At 42.1% G+C, this 19,715-nt stretch overlaps 1 protein-coding gene across 2 annotated transcripts in view; it reads right to left on the bottom strand.

The window, feature by feature from the left end:
• The window catches only part of OXR1 (oxidation resistance 1), a 55,051-nt gene extending 36,962 nt beyond the window's left edge, over window positions 1–18,089 (bottom strand). The window contains exon 1 of one of the 2 annotated variants that reach the window (XM_089664460.1): window positions 17,917–18,089. In XM_089664460.1, the coding sequence (XP_089520586.1) occupies window positions 17,917–17,982 (66 nt within the window). In that variant the 5' untranslated portion in view covers window positions 17,983–18,089. The remainder of the gene's footprint in view (window positions 1–17,916) is intronic. The other variant, XM_089664461.1, reaches the window with a different exon arrangement.
• Between the last annotated feature and the right edge of the window lie 1,626 nt (window positions 18,090–19,715).

Consider the following 19,715-nt stretch of genomic DNA (forward strand, 5'->3'; position numbering starts at 1 on the left):
CTGTTAGTAACCTTATAAATCTGGTCATAGGTTAAGCACTCAAGCAGCAGTAAACTGAGTGGACGTTCTGACTTTCGTATAATTGCAATTCTTTTTGTATAGTATTAGCAGTTTACTTATAAAATGTGCTACCTAGAGAAGTTCTTAAAGTAGAAGAAAAGGCAGTCTGTGAAGCACTTAACAAAATGGAAGACAGAACAGTTACAATACAGTTCAAGGCAAAAGGGTTAAGCAGGGCCCTGCCAGAGCTAAAAATCTAAAAGAGAGGTGCAAATGATAAGTTGATAGAGAAAGTAAAAGTTCAGTTGTTAGGTGAAGGTGGGATAGGCTCCCCTGAACAGAAGAGTGGAAAGAATGGGAGAGCCAGGTAAATTGGGGTAGGGAATTCCACAGGATGGGAGAGGCTCAGGAGAAATCCTGGATCTGAGCATGGGAGGAGGTGACAAGGAAGCTAGAGAGCAGGAGGTCATGGTAGGAGCAAAGAGGACAGATTTGTTGATATTTTGAAATGAGGTTTCTGATGTAGCTCAGGGCAGAGTTGTGGATAGCTTTGTATGTTTGAATTTTACATTTATTTATTAAAAGGAGAAGTATAGCCAAAGCTCTTTTAGCTGTACTTTTCCCATGGATCACAGGACTTCACTTTGTTCTACATTCCTGTGCCCTGTTCCCAGTCGATAGTGGGCTAAACTCGCAGTTGATGTCGCAGATCCGGTCCTGACCATATGGTTGGGATCGACCCAGATGCCTGGACTGGCTGCTGAGAACCTGAGCCAGTCGCTCCCGCCGCCTCTACAGCCCAAGGCTCCAGTGAGTGCTGAAGGAGCAGAGCAGAGAGTCAGTGATTGAAAGTCACCGGCTCTCTGCTCACTGAAGGCAGAGAACTGTGCAATCAGTGGTCTTTGATCGCTTAGTTCTCAGTCTTAGAAGTGGCCAGATGCAGAATCAGGCCTAGGGCAGTATAATTTAAAAAAAAAAACAAACAAACCACATCTCTCTTTTAAATTAGTATTTCGAATTGTATTGGTTCGGGTGATCAGAAGCCAGTGGACAGATTGGCAAAGAGCGGAGGTGAACACTGAATGGTTGGATAAGGTAGAGGAGTATTCTGATAACATATAATTTTACACATAAACCTGTTTAATTTTAATCATTAAAGATATTTTATAACATATTACGATTTTGGCATAGGCCAAATTATGACTGGTCCTCTTTAAAAACCAACAAAAACTAGATAAGTATAGAAACAAAGATCTATTGTGAAATATACACACAGTGCTCAGTATTCTCACAGACCACATTGCATGGAAAGTGGGTAGGACAGAGAAACTTGTCAGGACACAACAGGAAGGAGGTCTCTGCCCATACAGCTTCCTACGCCACTGCAGATAAATAGCCAAACTGCGGTGCACAATCCACAGCAGACACTAAACATTCCTTTGCTTGCTTTGTCACAAAATACAACTGAACTATGCAAAGATTACAGTGGAAATAACTCCGACTGGTCCTCCAACATAACACTGGACATGTTAAAATGAATTTGTCATAAAGTACAATAAATACCTGTGCAAAAAGCCACAGACTGAAACTGACATTCTGTGTCATGCTCTCAAAACTGACACAGACATAGTAAAGCCTAACAGGTTCAACTTCACTACTCCAGAATGAACTGCCCCTCGACTCTGTCTCAGTGACCACTGATGCATTGCTGAGGGACGGATTTTGTTTTCACTCTCTGGGATGCATTCCTCATATAATGTTGGAGCCCATGGTACTGCCACCAGCAGATATGGGATCCTCCAAAAAATATATAAGCAATAGATGCTAAAGAATGGAAACAAGGTTCTACTCATAACAATGAATAAGTAAGAGGACATTTCTCTCATCAATGGAGATACAGAGAATAATACAAATCTCAAACAAGATCTAACCCTTACCAAACTCCTCCGGAAAGAAACAAAATATTAGGCTGAAGTTACCCTTGTAGAGTATATCCAACCACTCAGGGAAAGCAACCCACCTGTCAAGTGGCCCCAGTGATCATTCTGCCATTAAAGGGTTAGCCCATCTTTACATGCAATTCCCAAAGAGCTTCCCTTGTACCAGTGCCACATATATTACAATTCTGTGCTCCATTCCCCATACGAATGTCCACCTCTTCAGCTACCGACCCCACTCCAGTCTGCAGATGGCAGGACACACTCAACACCAGATGCGTGGTTGTGGAAATCCACGAACAAGCACAACTGGTCTTCCTCCCCACCTGTGCATGCACAATCTGCTCAAACCGGCAGCTCAACGTTTTTGCAAGAGTAAAGAAGAGTGGATTGCGCATGTGCGGATAAAGAGGGAGGCTGGTCGTTTGTGAATTTCCAGGACCACACATCCGATGCTGGGCACATCCTTCCATCTGCAGGACAGATTGGGAAGGACAATGGTGTCAGCAGCTGAAGAGGTGTGCGTTTGTGTGTAGAATATACTGGGGACACTTTGAAGGATTTTTATAGTTAGTTGTGTTGTATTAAATGGAAAGTTCACTTTTTCACATTTCTTAAAAAAGGTACCCATGCACCAAACCAACACCTGAATTTCTTTGTACCATAGAACTGCAGAATGACCAGTCCCATGCTAGATATTATAACATCGATTCCCTCATCCATCTCCTGTGGAGATTCCCCAAACTACAAAGGCATTGAGATAAGGTGATTGGTACACTTACTGGGCTACTGGAGGTCAATCTCCCAGTTGAAACCTTTATGCGCCTTCTGGGCTATACTGACTCCTCCTCCCTGGATCCTCTACGGTTTCTTGTGCCTTATTTGTGGCCCATAGGCAAATTGCCCTTAAGTGGACCTCACCACACCCTCCTACCCTATCTGACTGGAAATCAGATCTTAAAGTGGTTCTAAAGGTTTAAGGTTTTTTTACCTTCATGCAATCTACGAATGAAGGTAAAAAAACAAACATTCTGTGCGCAGCAGCCCCCAAATACTTGCCTGAGCCCCCTCTGGATCCAGAGATGTGCATGAGAGCATTGGCTCCCCAGGACTCTCTCTCCTCATTGGCTGAGACAGCAGCGGGAGCCACTGGCTACTGCTTCTATCAATCACAGCTAGTGAACCAATAAGGATAAAGCAGGGGAGGGGGTCGAGCAGTGCTGTGTGTGTGAATGGACATGCAGAGCAGCGGCTTGGGAGCGAGCCCGCTTGAGTGCCCCCATAGCAAGCGGTTTGCTCTGAGGGTACTCAGCAGGAGGGAGAGTGCAAGCAGAGGACTGGAAAAAAGCAGGATCGGGGCTAAAAAAAGCAGGACAGGAAAAAAGCAGGATCGGGGCTGATCTGTGCAAAACCATTGCAGAGAGCAGGTAAATAGAACATGTTCGTTATTTTAAAAAAAAAATGCCTTTAATATCACTTTAACAAAAGTATCTTGTTTGAAAAATACACCTATTTTCTTAGAAACTATGAGAAAGTTTGATACGATATGGTCACCCTGGCTTGAGTTTATGCGCCCCACTTTGGGTCAGGCTTCTGGTTGTTGAAATATATACAGTATCTCCCAGAAGCGAGTCCACCCCTCACATTTTTGTAAATATTTTATTCTATCATTTCATGTGACAACACTGAAGAAATGACACTTAACTACAATGTGACGTAGTGAGTGTACAGCTTGTATAACACTGTAAATTTGTGTCCCCTCAAAATAAATCAACACACAGCCATTAAGGTCTAAACCGATGGCAACAAAAGTGAGTCCATACATTACAAAAAGGGATGCTTTAAGCATTTGAAAATGATGAAAGAATACACTACTAACTGCACACTGCAATACATCCGTGGTTACACCTTTCCAGGAAGTCTTCGGTCACACTCTGGACAATGTGCTAAACTACAGCATCCTGTGCTAAATGTGCTTCCCTGTGCGTAAAGAACATGCAAACCCAGACAATCAACTTCTCAGACTTGTTCTCTTTTGGTCTGTTTAAAATACCATGGAAATCAGTTGTTGGATCAGTTCATGAATTGCAAAAATATAATCTGATCCTCCCAGAAAAGAAGAAGTGCTGTACCATGCACTATGAAAAGATACATGGAATAATTGTATCAGGAAGTGTGTTGGACTAGAGAACACCTCTGTAGAGACGAGGAAGGGGAGGTGTTCTGTATTCCTGTCTTAGAGTGACAATGCTCATCCTCCGTATAGTAGAGGGTAAGTGTTGTCAAACTAGAACAGGAAGTGCGAAGGGGCAGGATCACCAGGGGTGAAATAAAGGAAAAAAAAAAAAACAAATGCAACCACCACATTTACTGGTAAGTTGCAAGACAAAAGTCCGTCCAGTTCAACCATTTAAAAAAAAAAAAAAAAAAACCAGTTATAATCCTATACCCACAGTAGATACACTTTAAATAGAACAAAAAAAAATAAAAGGTAAAAAAAAAAAAAAAAGCTGTGTAATAGTTACTGTGTTCTACATACAGTTGCAAGAAAAAGTATGTGAACCCCTTGGGATTACGTGGAGTTTTGTATGAATTGGGCATAAAATGTGCTCTGAAGGTCATCTAAGTCACAACAATAGAAGAACACAGTCTGCTGAACATAATACTACACAAACATTAGATGTTGCCATGGTTTAATTGCACATAACATGTAAACATTCACAGTGCAGGGAGGAAAAAGTATGTGAGGCCCTAGATTAATGATTCTAGCCAGAGCTAATTGGAGCCAGGAGTGAGCCAACCTTGACTACAATCAGTGTGATGATATTGGATGTGTTGCTGACAGCTGTCCTGCCCTTAAAAAACACACACCTGTTTTGAGTTTACTGGTTTCAAGAAGCAATATCTGATGTGAACCATGCCTCGCAGAAAAGAGCTCTCAGAAGACCTACGATCAAGAATTGTTGACTTGCATGAAGCTGGAAAGGGTTACAAAAGTATCTCCAAAAGCCTTGATGTTCATGTGTCCACGGTAAGACAGACTGTCTACAAATGGAGAAAGTTTAGCACTGTTGCTACTCTCCCTAGGCGTGGTCTTCATGTAAAAATTACTGCAAGAGCACAGCGCAGAATGCTGCATGAGGTAAAGAAGAATCCCAGAGTGTCAGCTAAAGACCTACAAAAATCTCTGACACATGCTAACATTTTTGTTGACACATCTACAAAAAGGAAAACATTAAACAAGAATAGAGTACATGGAAGGACACCACGGAGGAAGCCATTGCTGTCCAAAAAGAATATTGCAGCACGTTTGAAGTTTGCAAAAGAGCATCTGGATGTTCCACAGCACTACTGGCAAAATATACTGTGGACAGATGAAACCAAGACTGAGTTGTTTGGGAAGAACACACAACACTATGTGTGGAGAAAAAAAAAGGCACAGCACACCAACATCAAAACCTCATCCCCACTGTAAAACATGGCGGAGGGAGCATCATGGTTTGGGGCTGCTTTGCTGCCTCAGGGCCTGGACGGATTGTTGTCATTGATGGGAAAATTAATTCCAGAGTTTATCAAGACATTTTGAAGGAAAACGTACGAACATCTGTCCGCCAACTGAAGCTCCGCAGAGGATGGGTGATGCAACAGGACAATGACCCAAAGCATACAAGTAATTCAACAAAACAATGGCTGCAACAGCACAGAATATGCCTTCTGGAGTGGCCCAGACAGAGTCCTGACCTCAACCCGATTGAAATGCTGTGGTATGACCTTGAGAGCGATTCACACCAGACATCCCAAGAATATTGCTACACTGAAACAGTTTTGTGAAGAGGAGTGGTCCAAAATTACTCCAGATCGTTGTGCAGGTCTGATCTGCAACTACAGGAAACGTTTGGTTGAAGTTATTGCTGCCAAAGGAGGGTCAACCAGTTATTAAGTCCAAAGGTTCACATACTTTTTCCTCCCTGCACTGTGAATGTTTACATGTTATGTGCAATTAAACCATGGCAACATCTAATGTTTGTGTAGTATTATGTTCAGCAGACTGTGTTCTTCTATTGTTGTGACTTAGATGACGTTCAGAGCACATTTTATGCCCAATTCATGCAAAACTCCACGTAATCCCAAGGGGTTCACATACTTTTTCTTGCAACTGTACATATCCAAACTACGTTTCCATGTTACTATCTCTTCTAAAAGCAAATATTTGCCTTACATAGAAAACTCTTATTTCTTATTCATATCTCCCTCCTCCTCGTCTATGAAGCAGCCTAGTACAGGCTCCATGCACAATGGGCTTAAAAAAAGCCAGTTCCCTTGGCAGAAAAAAAAAAAAGAACTGCTATGGAGCGGTTTTGCACACAGTTTAGGCGTGTTTAGCGTTTTTTTTTCTGCCAAAAAGCTCCAATGAAAACCACAAACCAAAAGTTTTTTTTTTTTCCTGCCTTTAAACGTTGAGCTTAAAATAAGCCTCCAATCATCCTAATGTGCATGGACACATAGGAGGACACATAGGAGGACACATAGGAGGACACTGAGCTGCTTCTACATGCAAAAACACAAAACTCCCATAGAAGCAGCGATTTTTAAGCCAGTGTAGAAAATGTGATATATATCTTAATCTTTTCAAAGTTCCTCAGCAAAGAATGCAGTAAAAATACAGCATACATTCATGGTTCATTCCACCCAAAATTCCTTATCTAAGGTTTGGTGGATTTGAAAGAGTTTGTTTCAGAGTTTTGTAAAAAAAAACAAAAACAAAAAAAAACCCGCAACACCAGTAGCAGTCAGGGAGTGCCCTGTAACTCAGGTTAAAAAACATCTACTGAGGCTACATTCACACTAGCTGTGTCAGCAGGCGTCAGACAGGCATTTGGGAAGCGTTTTAACGCTTCTCAAACGCCTATGAAAATTCTGCACATGGCAGCACACAGTGCTGTTCACACGGAAGCGTTAGCGTCGCGGCAAAACTGACGCCTCGGGTCGAGTCAGTAGGAGTTGTAGCCTCCCATTCAAGTCTATGGTGCTGCTGCGCAAATGCCTGGCAGGCGGTTGTGAGGTGTTTGCGGAGCGTTAATACCATTTAACTTCATTATAGGAGTTTGTGGTGCAGTTTTAACGCTTGGCAAACGCCTATCAACTCAAAACCGCGCATAAGGAGCGTTTTGGGAGCGTTTGAGGAGTGTTGAAAAAGGCTTCACAAACGCCTGTCTAACGCTATAGGGGCATTTGGCAAGAGTTAGAAATAAAGTCAAGTGTGAACGAGCCCTATGATGAATGACACATGAATGGATGGAGTTTTGAAGGGGGTGTTAAAGAGACCCTGTCACTGACAACAACAAGCTTCCTTTATAATTAAAGGTGTATTTATACATTTAACCATTCCCTACTCTATCAACAAATGGAAAAAAAAAAACAAAAACCGTTTAACATTCAGAGTATGGCTATCTTGTTTTTTATAGATTTATTGGGCTGGCATTCTCGCCAAGAAAATGAGAGGGTTGCAGCTGCAGACAAACTCTGGCCAAAATACACACTGTGCTGAATGATCTTCTGAATCCACTGCACTGTAATCGAAACCAAAATCTTACAAGGATTTGAGAACACTGCAGTATAAACGAAACCCACATCTCTGAGATTTGATGAGACCATTGCAGTATAAACAAAACCAACGTCTCATATAAACCAGATGAGACCACTGCAGTATAAACAAAACCCACATCTCATATAGACCGGATGAGACCACTGTAGTATAAAGGTAACCCACATCTCATATAGACCGGATGAGGCCACTGTAGTATAAAGGTAACCCACATCTCATATAGACCGGATGAGGCCACTGCAGTATAAACAAAACCCACATCTCATATAGACCTAATGAGACCACTGCAGTATAAACAAAACCCACATCTCTGAGATTTGATGAGACCATTGCAGTATAAACAAAACCCACGTCTCATATAAACCAGATGAGACCACTGCAGTATAAACGAAACCCACATCTCATATAGACCTGATGAGACCACTGCAGTATAAACAAAACTCACATCTCATATAGACCTGATGAGACCACTGCAGTATAAACTAAATCCACATCTCATATAGACCTGATGAGACCACTGCAGTATAAACAAAACCCACATCTCATATAGACCTGATGAGACCACTGTAGTATAAACAAAACCCACATCTCATATAGACCTGATGAGACCACTGCAGTATAAACTAAATCCACATCTCATATAGACCTGATGAGACCACTGTAGTATAAACATAACCCACATCTCATATAGACCTGATGAGACCACTTCAGTATAACAAACCCATTTTATAGACACTTGATAAGACCACTGCAGTATAAACAAAACCCATATCTCATAGGAATGTGATAAAGCACACTGCAGTATAAAACGAAACCCATATATCATAGGGACCTGAGACCACTGCAGGATACACTAAACCCCAAATCTCAGAGACTTGATTAGACTACTGCTGTATGAGCAAAACCTCTCAAAGGGATCTGATGAGACTACTGAAGTACAAATCAAACCCATATCTCATAAGGACTTCTGGAGATTACAGCAGTGTTAACAAAACTAATCCCTCACGGGGACTTTATGAGACCTCTGCAGCATAAACAAAACCCATATCTCACAAGCACTTCTGTTTTGGTCATTGATGGATTTATGTATCCTATACTCGGGAAAATGTCAAGAAATAAATGTGAACACCTGAATGGTGAAGGGGAGCAGCCAGCAATCCTGAGAACAGAGCTGGGAACTATGGAGGGAAGATTTCACTGTCAGAGTCCCCAACAGATCTAAGAAAGTAGGCAGCGCATTCCACTGCACACCATCCATGCGTGCTCCAGCCTTTCAATCAAGAGATTCTGAGACACAGAACGTGGCACTCCACTACCGATGCTGGAATTGCATTTGGCAGCTTTTATGTTTGATATTTACATCCCTCCGACTAAAACATAAACTCTCCACAATTACTATGCAGAAATGACATCTTTCATACACAAATGGGTTACAACAAATCACAGCTTTAAAGTCTGACTTCAATGAAAAGCATATTCCTATTTATAGGAAGTTCTATAGTCCACACAATCTGTGCATTACTTTCCATACTGTATATTCACATCACTGTCCTCAAGGAGCTTACAATCGAACCGTCGCACTTTATTATAGGATCAAAGTGCAATTCAATCAAAGCGATTGAATCGGGAAACAGTCAAATAGCTATAACTTCCCTTCTGATTTGACTTGTTTTAGATCCATATGATCAGACTGGGTGAATTGACCAGGGTGTAAGATTATTGAATTTGCATGGAGAGAGAGAGAGAAATAGAGATAGTCAAAATACAATTGTATGTTCCAGCTATTGATTGAAATCCACTTCCTCGTGTATCATATCGAATGATTGGGTTGTCGACTAAAGATCAATCGGAAAAGAAAAAAAATCATTTATCAAAGCATATATGGCAACCATAAGGTCCCCATCTCACATGCATATATACACACTTACTAGGGCCAATTTAGACAATGTGATCAGCGTCAGTTAGCGCATTACCTTCAAACTCCATTATTCAGGCTACTTTCTATTTAACCACTTAAAGTGTTACTAAACTCACAGCAGTAAAATCAGTCTGTATATGCAGTAAAGCATGTTATACTAACTGAGAAACCTAAAGGGTTAATCCTCCACATTGTGTTTGATCCTGTCTTCTCTGATCTTCCCCTTCTACTGACCCCAATCCATCTGCTGATAGAACAGAGCCATGGAGGCAAGCTGCTCATGCTCAGTTTGGTATGTATTGCTAGTTTTTTTTTTACTTGGGAGAGTGCATGTGATCAGCACAGGACCAATCAGAGATCAATCAAGCTGTCCATACAGAGGGTCAGGGGTCCTGCAGTCTCGTAGGTTTTTATTGTATAATTTATGGTTTCTACTGTATAATATTTATATGTCTTTCACTTAGCGTTGCACCTTATATTTGTATGTTATTTGGAAGGTTTGATTTGGTTGCCTTTTTGGTGTCCTAGCAGCTATCCCTCATTTCTCAGATAGCGCACGTATTAACTTTTTATCTCTAAGCTTTAACTAGTGCCCTGCTGGACACTGATAGAAGTCACAAGACTGCTATATACTACTGATAAGTCACAAGACTGCTATATACTACTGATAAGTCACAAGACTGCTATATACTACTGATGATAAAAGGTATTTAGCAGTTTATATTTACCAAAATAATTGCATTTCTATGTTCTGTGTACTGTCAGAGACAGTGAATGCAGGGTCCTGGGTTTAGTAACACTTTAACACTAGGACATCATAGGACATCCACCCAGGGTTAAAGTGGTGATACTGGCTTGATGACTGCATCTACAGGCATAATAATGTAATCAAATGTTTCAGCTGGTGATGCTCTTTTGTGTAGAAGGGATTTGAGTGGCTATACAGCTACTTGATCACTTCTACAGGCAGCGGAAAGGGGTAGAGCCGCCCCCCCCTCCTGCCACTGCCCTTCCATCCCATTGGGGACCCCAGGACCAGTGGCAGGGCCCAGCACGCTCGTGCGGTTTTAAAAAACTGAGAGCTAGCATGGGGAACTTCTCCCCATATTGCGGTCACAGAGAAGGGTGGTACAATCAGGCAGCAGTGCGAATATGTTATAGGTTCCACCTTAAAAAACAGGTGGAATGTGTAACATGTTCCCAAAAGGTGAACTTATCCTAGAACTAGTAAGTTGCAATATTATTCAATGTTCATTTTTTGCTTTAGATACACCTTAAGGCACAATTTGCTTGGCTTCTCTGACGTACTCTTCTTGTCCTACTCACACTGTGTTTTCAGACCTCCACCCACCCTTCTTTATGGCTCCTGGGCTTGGTGGACAACCTCGCCATGCTTGAGGCAAGATGAACAAAGGAGAAACACTCAGAAAAAGAAAAAAAGATTATGCTAGAAAAAAAAAAAAAAAAAAAGAAACACTGTTTGGCAGTAGTTTACATAGCAAACCTGAGAAAGCCAAGAATTGCTTTAGGAGGTACCTATGTAAGCTAGGCCGTATGTTATGCAACCCGTGGTGGAAGGAAAGAAAATTGCTCAGTTCCCCCATCAACACAGTCCGTGTTCATGAGTGAATTCCTCCCGCTGAGCTATAGTACTCCAGAGGTTTCCCAGCCATCAGAATACAATGACCACTGCTTTTTCGTTTGAAGTTGATCAAGAGATTGACTTCAGTACAACCAGCCTTTCCTTCCATGGATCGAAATTGGTCCAGTTCCTGCTGAACAGGTCAAATTTAGATCTGTCTATGGTCGAGAGATAACAGCCACTTGAATGAGTGGTTCACCCCTGCAAAGGCTAAACACCGTTTAATCAAATGTGAATGCTTCTGTCTGGAGATGAGCCAGCAGAGACAGAACACATCAATAGGAAGTGAAAGTTCGCACCAAATTTAGAAGGCCATGGATGGAGCCTTGGTTTGGTTACACAACTTGCAAACTGCTGATAACACACACTCCTTTTCAACAAGCCTATTCCCTCCTGCCTATCCATACAATTAATCCTTTACATAAAGGCTTTCCTTTCAGCTCTGCTTCAGATACATTTGCAAATGTGTCTATGGGCTTCTTAAGTAATGACTGCTTGGGAATTCCAAGCTATTTATTAAACGGCCAAAGTTCTGAGCGTGGGAATTCTCTCTGGAAAACTCCCATGGTGTGAGATTTTCAGACGCAGTATTGTAACTCTTAACTGCAGTCTCTTTGAGTCAGTGGATTTATCTAGAAGCTACTAGTCAGGCTGATATTTTGTAGTTTTGCACAGTAGAAGATAGGCTGTCTGATTCTAGTTTATTAAAATAAATAAAATCACACTAGCAATACCAATGTTGATTAACCCACTTGCCGCCCGCCAACAGAAAATTTACTGCTGGTGGGCAGCATAGCCAGGCACCACAAAGTACCCGTACTTCGCAGTGTGTACTTCCTAGTTTTTTATCTATGCTGTGATTGGACACAGCACAAGTTCGTCTATTTTGTCAGTATACCTACTGATCGGCTGTGCCCAACCACAGCATACAGTTCTGCGTTTATAAATACACAGAACACTGGTCTGGCACAGGGTCATAGCTGCGTAAATTCCAGTATATAAACACCATAGTTTGTAGATGCTACAGCTTTCACACAAACCAGCATACATTTGTTTGGGGTTTCTTTTTACAAAGGACATGTAGCAGAAAAAAACCTAATGGCCTAAATATATGAAGAAATTAGATTTTATCGGGTATGTGTTTGAAAAATAAAAATATATTTTTTATTTTATGTTCTGTCTTTCTTTGTTTATATAATAGAAATTATATCATTTCATTTTGTAGTGTCGCATGACTGAGCAATTGCCAGTTAAAAGTTGCACAGTGCAGAATAGCAAAAAATGTCCTGGTCGTGAAGGGGTTAAAACCTTCTGGAGGTCAACTGGTTAAAGAAACCAGCTAACTACGAATAACATTTACAACGGCAGTAAAATTAACTTTGTCTCCTGGATTAGACAATCAAACACTAGACATTGGCAACTGATTTGGGGAGAATCTGAGCATGCGCACACCTCATTTTGCAATATTTCTCTTAACCCTTTCAAGAAGCCACTGAACCCTAAATGTGCAGGACAAATTTAGTAGAATATATAGTGTGACCCAAAAGTCTGGATTCATGGGCAAAAGTGTATTTAAAAGTTATATTACAGTTAATGCTCAGATTGACAGCCGGGACCTACATGACAGTTCTGTATACGCTGAATACAAGACTAAGCATTTCTTTATAAAGCAGGACTAATGTTGTTCCATGCAGAAATCATTTCCTACTTTAGTGTAATTATTGTGCTGGGACGACTCCTATAAACCAGCCATGCTCAAACAGGGTTCTCCTGGTGCCAGAGTCGCTTGGCAAAGCCAACCACTTGGCTTTAATGATCATTTAGGTATCTGTAAGGGTGGCTTTCTAACTATCACTGTACGAGTTGCATTCTTCCGTCTGACCACCAATGTAAGGGGCCTTTTTCCCACTGACCTCCAATGAATTGGTTTTTGGCATGGGTTCCTGGAGACCTGAACATTTTAGAAGTTCCCCTGGGATGAAAAATTTGAGTAAGGCTGCAAAAGACTTCTGAGTTCAGATGACCCCAAAGAAAAAAAGATGAGTTAGGTCAGGAGACCCAGGAGGCAATTAAACTGGACCTCACCTTTCAATCCACCAGTCTGGAAAAAAATTCTCACAGCAACAGTATGGTGGGACACTCTCTTACTGAAAGCACATCCAGTTTGGGTTCTTTCAGTACCAGTGATGTTCACTGATGGAGGACAACAACATTGAGATGAAAGAAGCTCTCTAAAATTTCATAAGCCTTTCTGTGTCATCACTATGCAGTAACTGGACTAGCTGCACTTTATAAGGATGGAAATTATGATTTCTAATAATTCAGTGCTTATAGATTCAGACATTGGATATATATAATTTCCGAGCAACAAAGAAAACCAAAAAAAAAAACCATTCGCCTCTACCATTTCTGAACATGCAGCACCACACAATGTCCAGTAAATTCACATCAGCGCACTATGGTGCTTTATATGGCAGCTTTGTTTTATTAAAGAGAAAATCTGTAGAAGCTGCACCAAAAAACGTCAGGCAAAAAACAAAAGCATTCCTGACCAGTATTCCTGCAGCTGATCTTTCCCCATTACTGAAGTACCGTGCCTTGTTCTGCACTACTACTTTAGCAGTGGCAGGGCTTTGCTTCCTCATGTCAGAGTCTCCAGCAAAGTAAACAGTTAACAGTACACTAGTGAAATCACCAAATCTGACTCCAGATTTCCTTAGTCCAACAGTCTGTGGCAGCAGTGCCTTTGATGATCTCATACTTCTGTGCCTACAACCTCATAGCTGTATATCTGTAATGATAGGCGCCCTCACATACCAGAAGTGCCATTTTTCAGGAGAAAATCCAGAAAAAAGGTACATCTTTCAGTGGACTGCTTTGGAGCAGTTAATAACTCTAGATGTTTCTTATCACATAGCAATCTTCACTTTTAGAGATAAATATCACTTTAGCATATGTGCTGGGGGAGCCAGGCACCATATAATCCCAACCATGACACCACCTGCCTGGAGTTTGCATGTTCTCCCTGTGCCTGCGTGGGTTTCCTCCAGGTACTCCGATTTCCTCCAACACTCCAAAGACATGCTGGTAGGTTAACTGGACCCTGTCTAAATTGGCCCTAGTATGTGTATGTATGAACGTGAATTAGATTGTATGCCCCTTGAGGGTTAGGGACTGATGTGTATGTAAATATATATATATATATATATATATATATATATATATATATATAGCGCTGTGTAAATTGGACTGCGCTATACTAGTACCTGAAACAAACAAATATACCTTTGCTTTATGGCGTGAAAAACTGAATTCAGCTTCAGTGTTTCTCTAGTGACCATTTCTACAGCTCCCTAATAAGGGCTGTTGAAATCCTTTGCCTTCTCATGTCAGTCAGATGTGACCATTAAAGCAGAACCTGACTACATCTGAGCACCAAAAACAAACACTCTTTAATTATTTTTTAATATTCAAAGCAAACTCACTCAACCCATGTCTCCATGCTTGATTTTGCTAAGAAATCACGTTAAAAAACACCCTCCACCGTACTTCTGGATGCAACCATCTCGAGTAAGGACAGATGATTCATGTAGCATTTACTTTCTGAAATCCATCTGTCCTTAGCTCAGGCATGAAGGCAGGAGGGTGTGCTTAGCCAAGAATATCCCTCCTCAACCCTCCTGAAGACCCCTGAGATAAATTACATAATTTGCATAGCCATGGAAACAAGGAAGTAGTAACTGAAGAAATGTAAAAAAAAAAAAAAAAAAGTTTAACACAAGTAAATGTAATATACTTTCCTATCCATTTACTAAAGCTAACAGCATAAGGATTAAAAATGGTCATTGTTGACTAAGAGACTGAAGTTCCGCTTTAACATCTGCTAAAGAATGGGTCACCAATCTGCAAGAAGTAGTACCCCAGGGAAGCTGATCTGAATGTGTTTAGGAACTATAATAAAAGTTACGATGATAAAACCAGACATGAAATACAAGGAAAAGTCACGGCCATGTCACCATAAATGGAACTGTCAGTACAACTCAATAAGCAAACAAACTGCACTGACTGGCTGAGGACGTCCTATGAGCTCTGCTCTGCCCAATGCAGATTTTGCTCCATTCACTTCTACACACAATGTTCTGGTCTTCAGTAACGCGAACAGCAACCAACCAGTTTTCCTGCCTTTTATATGTTTGCTGCAACTTGGATTCTGTTAGATACTTCATGTCAACGTTACAGCTTTTCATTTCACACTTTTAAATCTCAAAGAGACATTTTACAGTGCAAGGAGAGCAAACACAGCACTAATCTTTAGAAAGAAGCCCCTAATACCGCAGTAACCTATAGCAACCAATTAGGATCCATTCCAAAAAATACTCGGCAGCATTGCAAGGGAGAATCAAATACTCCGACAATGGTTACCTTTCCATCAATGCCTTGCTGACAGAAATGTGTCCCCTAGGAAGTGACCCCTCTTGTCCAGCCAGTGATGGAGCAATGCACCTCCTCAATGTCCTCATCGCTGGCGAGATGTCACCACCAACAGGACTGCAAGTGTGACACGCCCACAAATCTGCCAATTTTATACAGTGATATGACTTTGATTGCTTTGTGGTTTGATAAAATATGCAACCAAATCAAATAAAATGGTGGTTTTGTTCGACCGCAAGGAGATGGAATGCATGCGCAACTCACTGTACAAATACGACCGAACTTCCACGCATGCATGGGAGTGATGTCATCCCCATCCAGCCAATGACAGCAGCCAGTGATCGAGACCCGGAAACCGTCAGAGGTCAGCTGCCGGGCGTGGAGATCCAGGATGGCGCATCGCTGGATCCAAGGCGAGTATAGTTCCGCTTTAAGCGTGTCTGGCTATCATACGGCACTACAGCATTCACAAATACTCTGACATCATCAGGACACCCATAACCCAGAGCATCGGGGGGGGGGGGGGGGGGGGGAAGTTAAGCTGTGTGCCTAGGAAGCAAGTTCTCATTAACAGCACCCTACAAATAGACTTCGGATTTTCAGTTTTCCAAAAATGTTACTAAAATCACAACGCATTAAGGCCTTGTTCACATGAGCGTACCATACACCCTCCCTCTCGAAGGCTGGGATTGCCTGCATGGGCATGCACAGATGTTCCATGCATCCCTGTATAGGCAGTCCCATACATGTCAATTGGGACGCAGTATCTGCATGGACATAGCTGCTGCTCCCATTTCAACATCTGTGCGGTTGCATGTCCCCAAGCTCATACTGTCTGCGTCCGGGGCCACACATGGATGTCACATTGGGAGCAGTGGTGGTGTCCATGTAGCTGTTGTGTCCCAATTGACATTTATTTCAGGTACTTATATATAGCGCCATCAATTTACGCAGCGCTTTACACACACACACACACATTTATTTGTAGATTCACATCGGTCCATATTCCTCAAGGGGTGTACAATCTAAGGTCCCTGACTTACAATCATACATACACATACCAGGGCCAATTTAGACAGGATCCAAATAACCTACCAGCATGTCTTTGGAGTGTGGGAGGAAACCGGACTACCTGGAGGAAACCCACACAGGCACAGGGAGAACATGCAAACTCCAGGCAGGTGGTGCCGTGGTTGGAATTTAAACCAACGACCCCGATACTGCCAGGCGGAAGTGCTAACCATTTAGCCACTGAGCATGAATGGAACTGTTAGCATGTGGCTGCAGAGAACACCCTATTAATACCTGAGCAGGCAAACAGGACCCTTGCATGGGTGTATGCTAGAGTATGCCCATGTGAAACAGGCCATAAAGTGAAACGACCAATATGGAAGAAACAAATGAAGGCTGACCATACACTACACAACTAGATTGTACAATCTCCTTTGGATCTGCCATCAACTATGTACTACAAGGATCTGCCTGATGAAATACTAATAGAATGGATGGCTGAGGTTTGTCCCCGTGTTATAAAGTTTTGCTAAAGCTAAATGAGATTGTACAGCTGGATTGTATAGTGTATGGCCAGTTTAAATGAGCATTCAGCTAAGAGAACTGTTACGGGACAGCGTAATACTGAATAATAAATATATATACACACACACACACATACATACATATATATATACACATACATACATACACTCAATCGTAACAGATATATAAAAATAGAATTATAAAAATAATATAAAAATAAAAAAAAACCCTTTTGGGTAAAGGACGGATGTGAATGTATAATATATATGTAAATCTCTGCGTAAATTGACAGCACTATATAAATACCTGAAATAAATAATGATAGTAATAATAATAATAATAATATTATTATATACACAAATGATAAAACAAATCTATAAAAGCAAAATAATAATAATAATAAATAATAAAAATAACTCATATAATAACAAGAATAATAATAGTTATATAATAATCACAATAATAATAATGAGTAAAAAATAAAACAAAAAAAAAAAAAAGTACAGCACCCTGTTCTTTTTTAATACAAGTATATATCGTCCTAACTTCCCATCCCCCTATACATGTGAGCCCCGAATCAGCGATAGCTAAAATCTGATTGGTTGCTAAGGTTGCCACTAAGAATGGGCTCATTCATTGAAGCAATGACCTGCAGTGTGCCGTATCCCATGGCAACGAAAGCCAATGCCGTGTGGGACCGGTTGCCATGGGTGGCGGTGCTCTGCTCTCCCCCTGGTTGGGGTGCAGCACACAGAAGGGAGCAGAACTTTTAATGACCCCCACAGAGCCAGCAATGTAAACAAAGCCAGCAGAGGCAGGCAGGAGGGGGGGGAGCGTGCACACTCACCAGAGAGTACTTGTGGTTGGACGCCTGGTGTTTCCTGGCTTTCTTGCCATACCAGAAGCGAGACATCTCCCTGCCCCCTCTCCTCAGTGCCTGGCACCACAGCTGCCCCTACACATCATCTCTGCCTGCCATCAGCCCCCCTCTGAACACACTGCTCCTCTGACACACACTACCCTCACACCTCATCCCCCCCCTCCTAACTGACAGGGCGGGCAGCCAATGAGGAACAAGCCTGGCTGGGGGAGGGCGGGGCGGAGGCCAAAGTTTGGTTGCAGTGCAGATGACTCAGTAAAACCAGATTTCTATTTAAAGGCGCAGTACACAGAGAAAGGCTCAGCATGCTGGATGGTGGCTACAGATCTGGCAAGTGAAGCAAACCAGAAAGGAATGGATATGGGGGTTAGGCTAGTGGTGGTGCAATGTTGTGCAATGGCCATTATTAGTGCAATATTGCTGAAACACAGACATCAGATGTGAAGGGTTAAACAAGTCACCTTGGAGGGTCCCCCCCCGATTTATTTCATGTAAAGGGTACCTGTCACTTAACACCTCCAAAGAAAACTATTTCATTCTATGCAACCTCCATGATTCAGCATGAATCTGTACAATCTGAGGTTTACGGCACCTCGTGCCTCTCTATTGTACATGGCCAGAGACGGTGAGCATCAGACCCACAGACCCATGACATTCAATGCATGTATACGGTTCATTCATGGGGGGGGGGGGGGGGCAAGTATAAATGTCACAAAGAGTAAAGTAATAAAAGTGCTCTCATTGCTTCACTTATCCTTCAGATGAAACAAGGCATGTGATTGGTTCTCTCAGCTGCAATGCTATGTGCCTGGCTGTCTGGGCCGTATCCAATTAACACCAGCCTCACACATACACTGATCAGCAATAACATTATGACTAGGCCTCTAATATTGAGTAGGTTCCCCTTTTGTTGCCAAAACAGCCGTGACTCATTAAGGCATTGACTGCAAAAGCAACATTCACATGGATGGCAGGACCAAGGCTTCTCAATAGAACATGGTCCAAATCATCACACTGCCTCGGCCAGCTTGCCTTCTTCCCATACTGCATCCTGGTGCCATCTCTTCTTCAGGCAAGTAGTGCACACGCACCCAGCCATCCACATGATGGAAAAGAAAATATGATACATCAGACCGGGCCACCTTCTTCCATGTGGTCCAGTTCTGATGCTCATTGTAGGAGATTTTGGCAGTGGACACAGCTCAGTATGGGCACCCTAACTGGTCTGCAGCTACCCAGCACCATACACAACAAACGGTGTTCTGACACCTTTCTATAGGAACCAGCAGTAGCTTTTCAGCAATCTGAGCCACATTAGCTCTTCTATTGGATTGGACTTCACAGGTCAGCCTACAATCCCCACGTTCATCAATGAGCCTTAGTCACCAAGACCCTGGCCCCGGTTCTCCTTCCTTGGACCACTTTTGGCTGGTCCTGAACACTGCAAACCATGAACATCCCACAAGAGCTGCAGTTTTGGAGTTGCTCTGACCCAGTTGTCTAGCCATTACAATGTGGCCCTTAAAGTCACTCAAATCCTTACACTTGCCCATTTTTTCTGCTTTCAATGCATCAACTTCAGGGACAACATGTTCATTTGCTGCCTAATATGTCCCACTGATTTTCAGATGCCTTTGTAGTGAGACAATCAAAGTTTTTCACTTTACCTGTCAGTGGTCTTAATGTTATGGCTTATATGAAGCACCACACAGCTGGACTGGGCTGTGGCATATATATGCATCCACTGATTGATGCTAGGAGAGCAC

This window comes from Staurois parvus, unplaced genomic scaffold (genome assembly GCF_062004578.1).
Source record: "Staurois parvus isolate SC_StPar_1 unplaced genomic scaffold, SC_StPar_1.0 ptg000047l, whole genome shotgun sequence".
NCBI classification, from domain to species: domain Eukaryota; kingdom Metazoa; phylum Chordata; class Amphibia; order Anura; family Ranidae; genus Staurois; species Staurois parvus.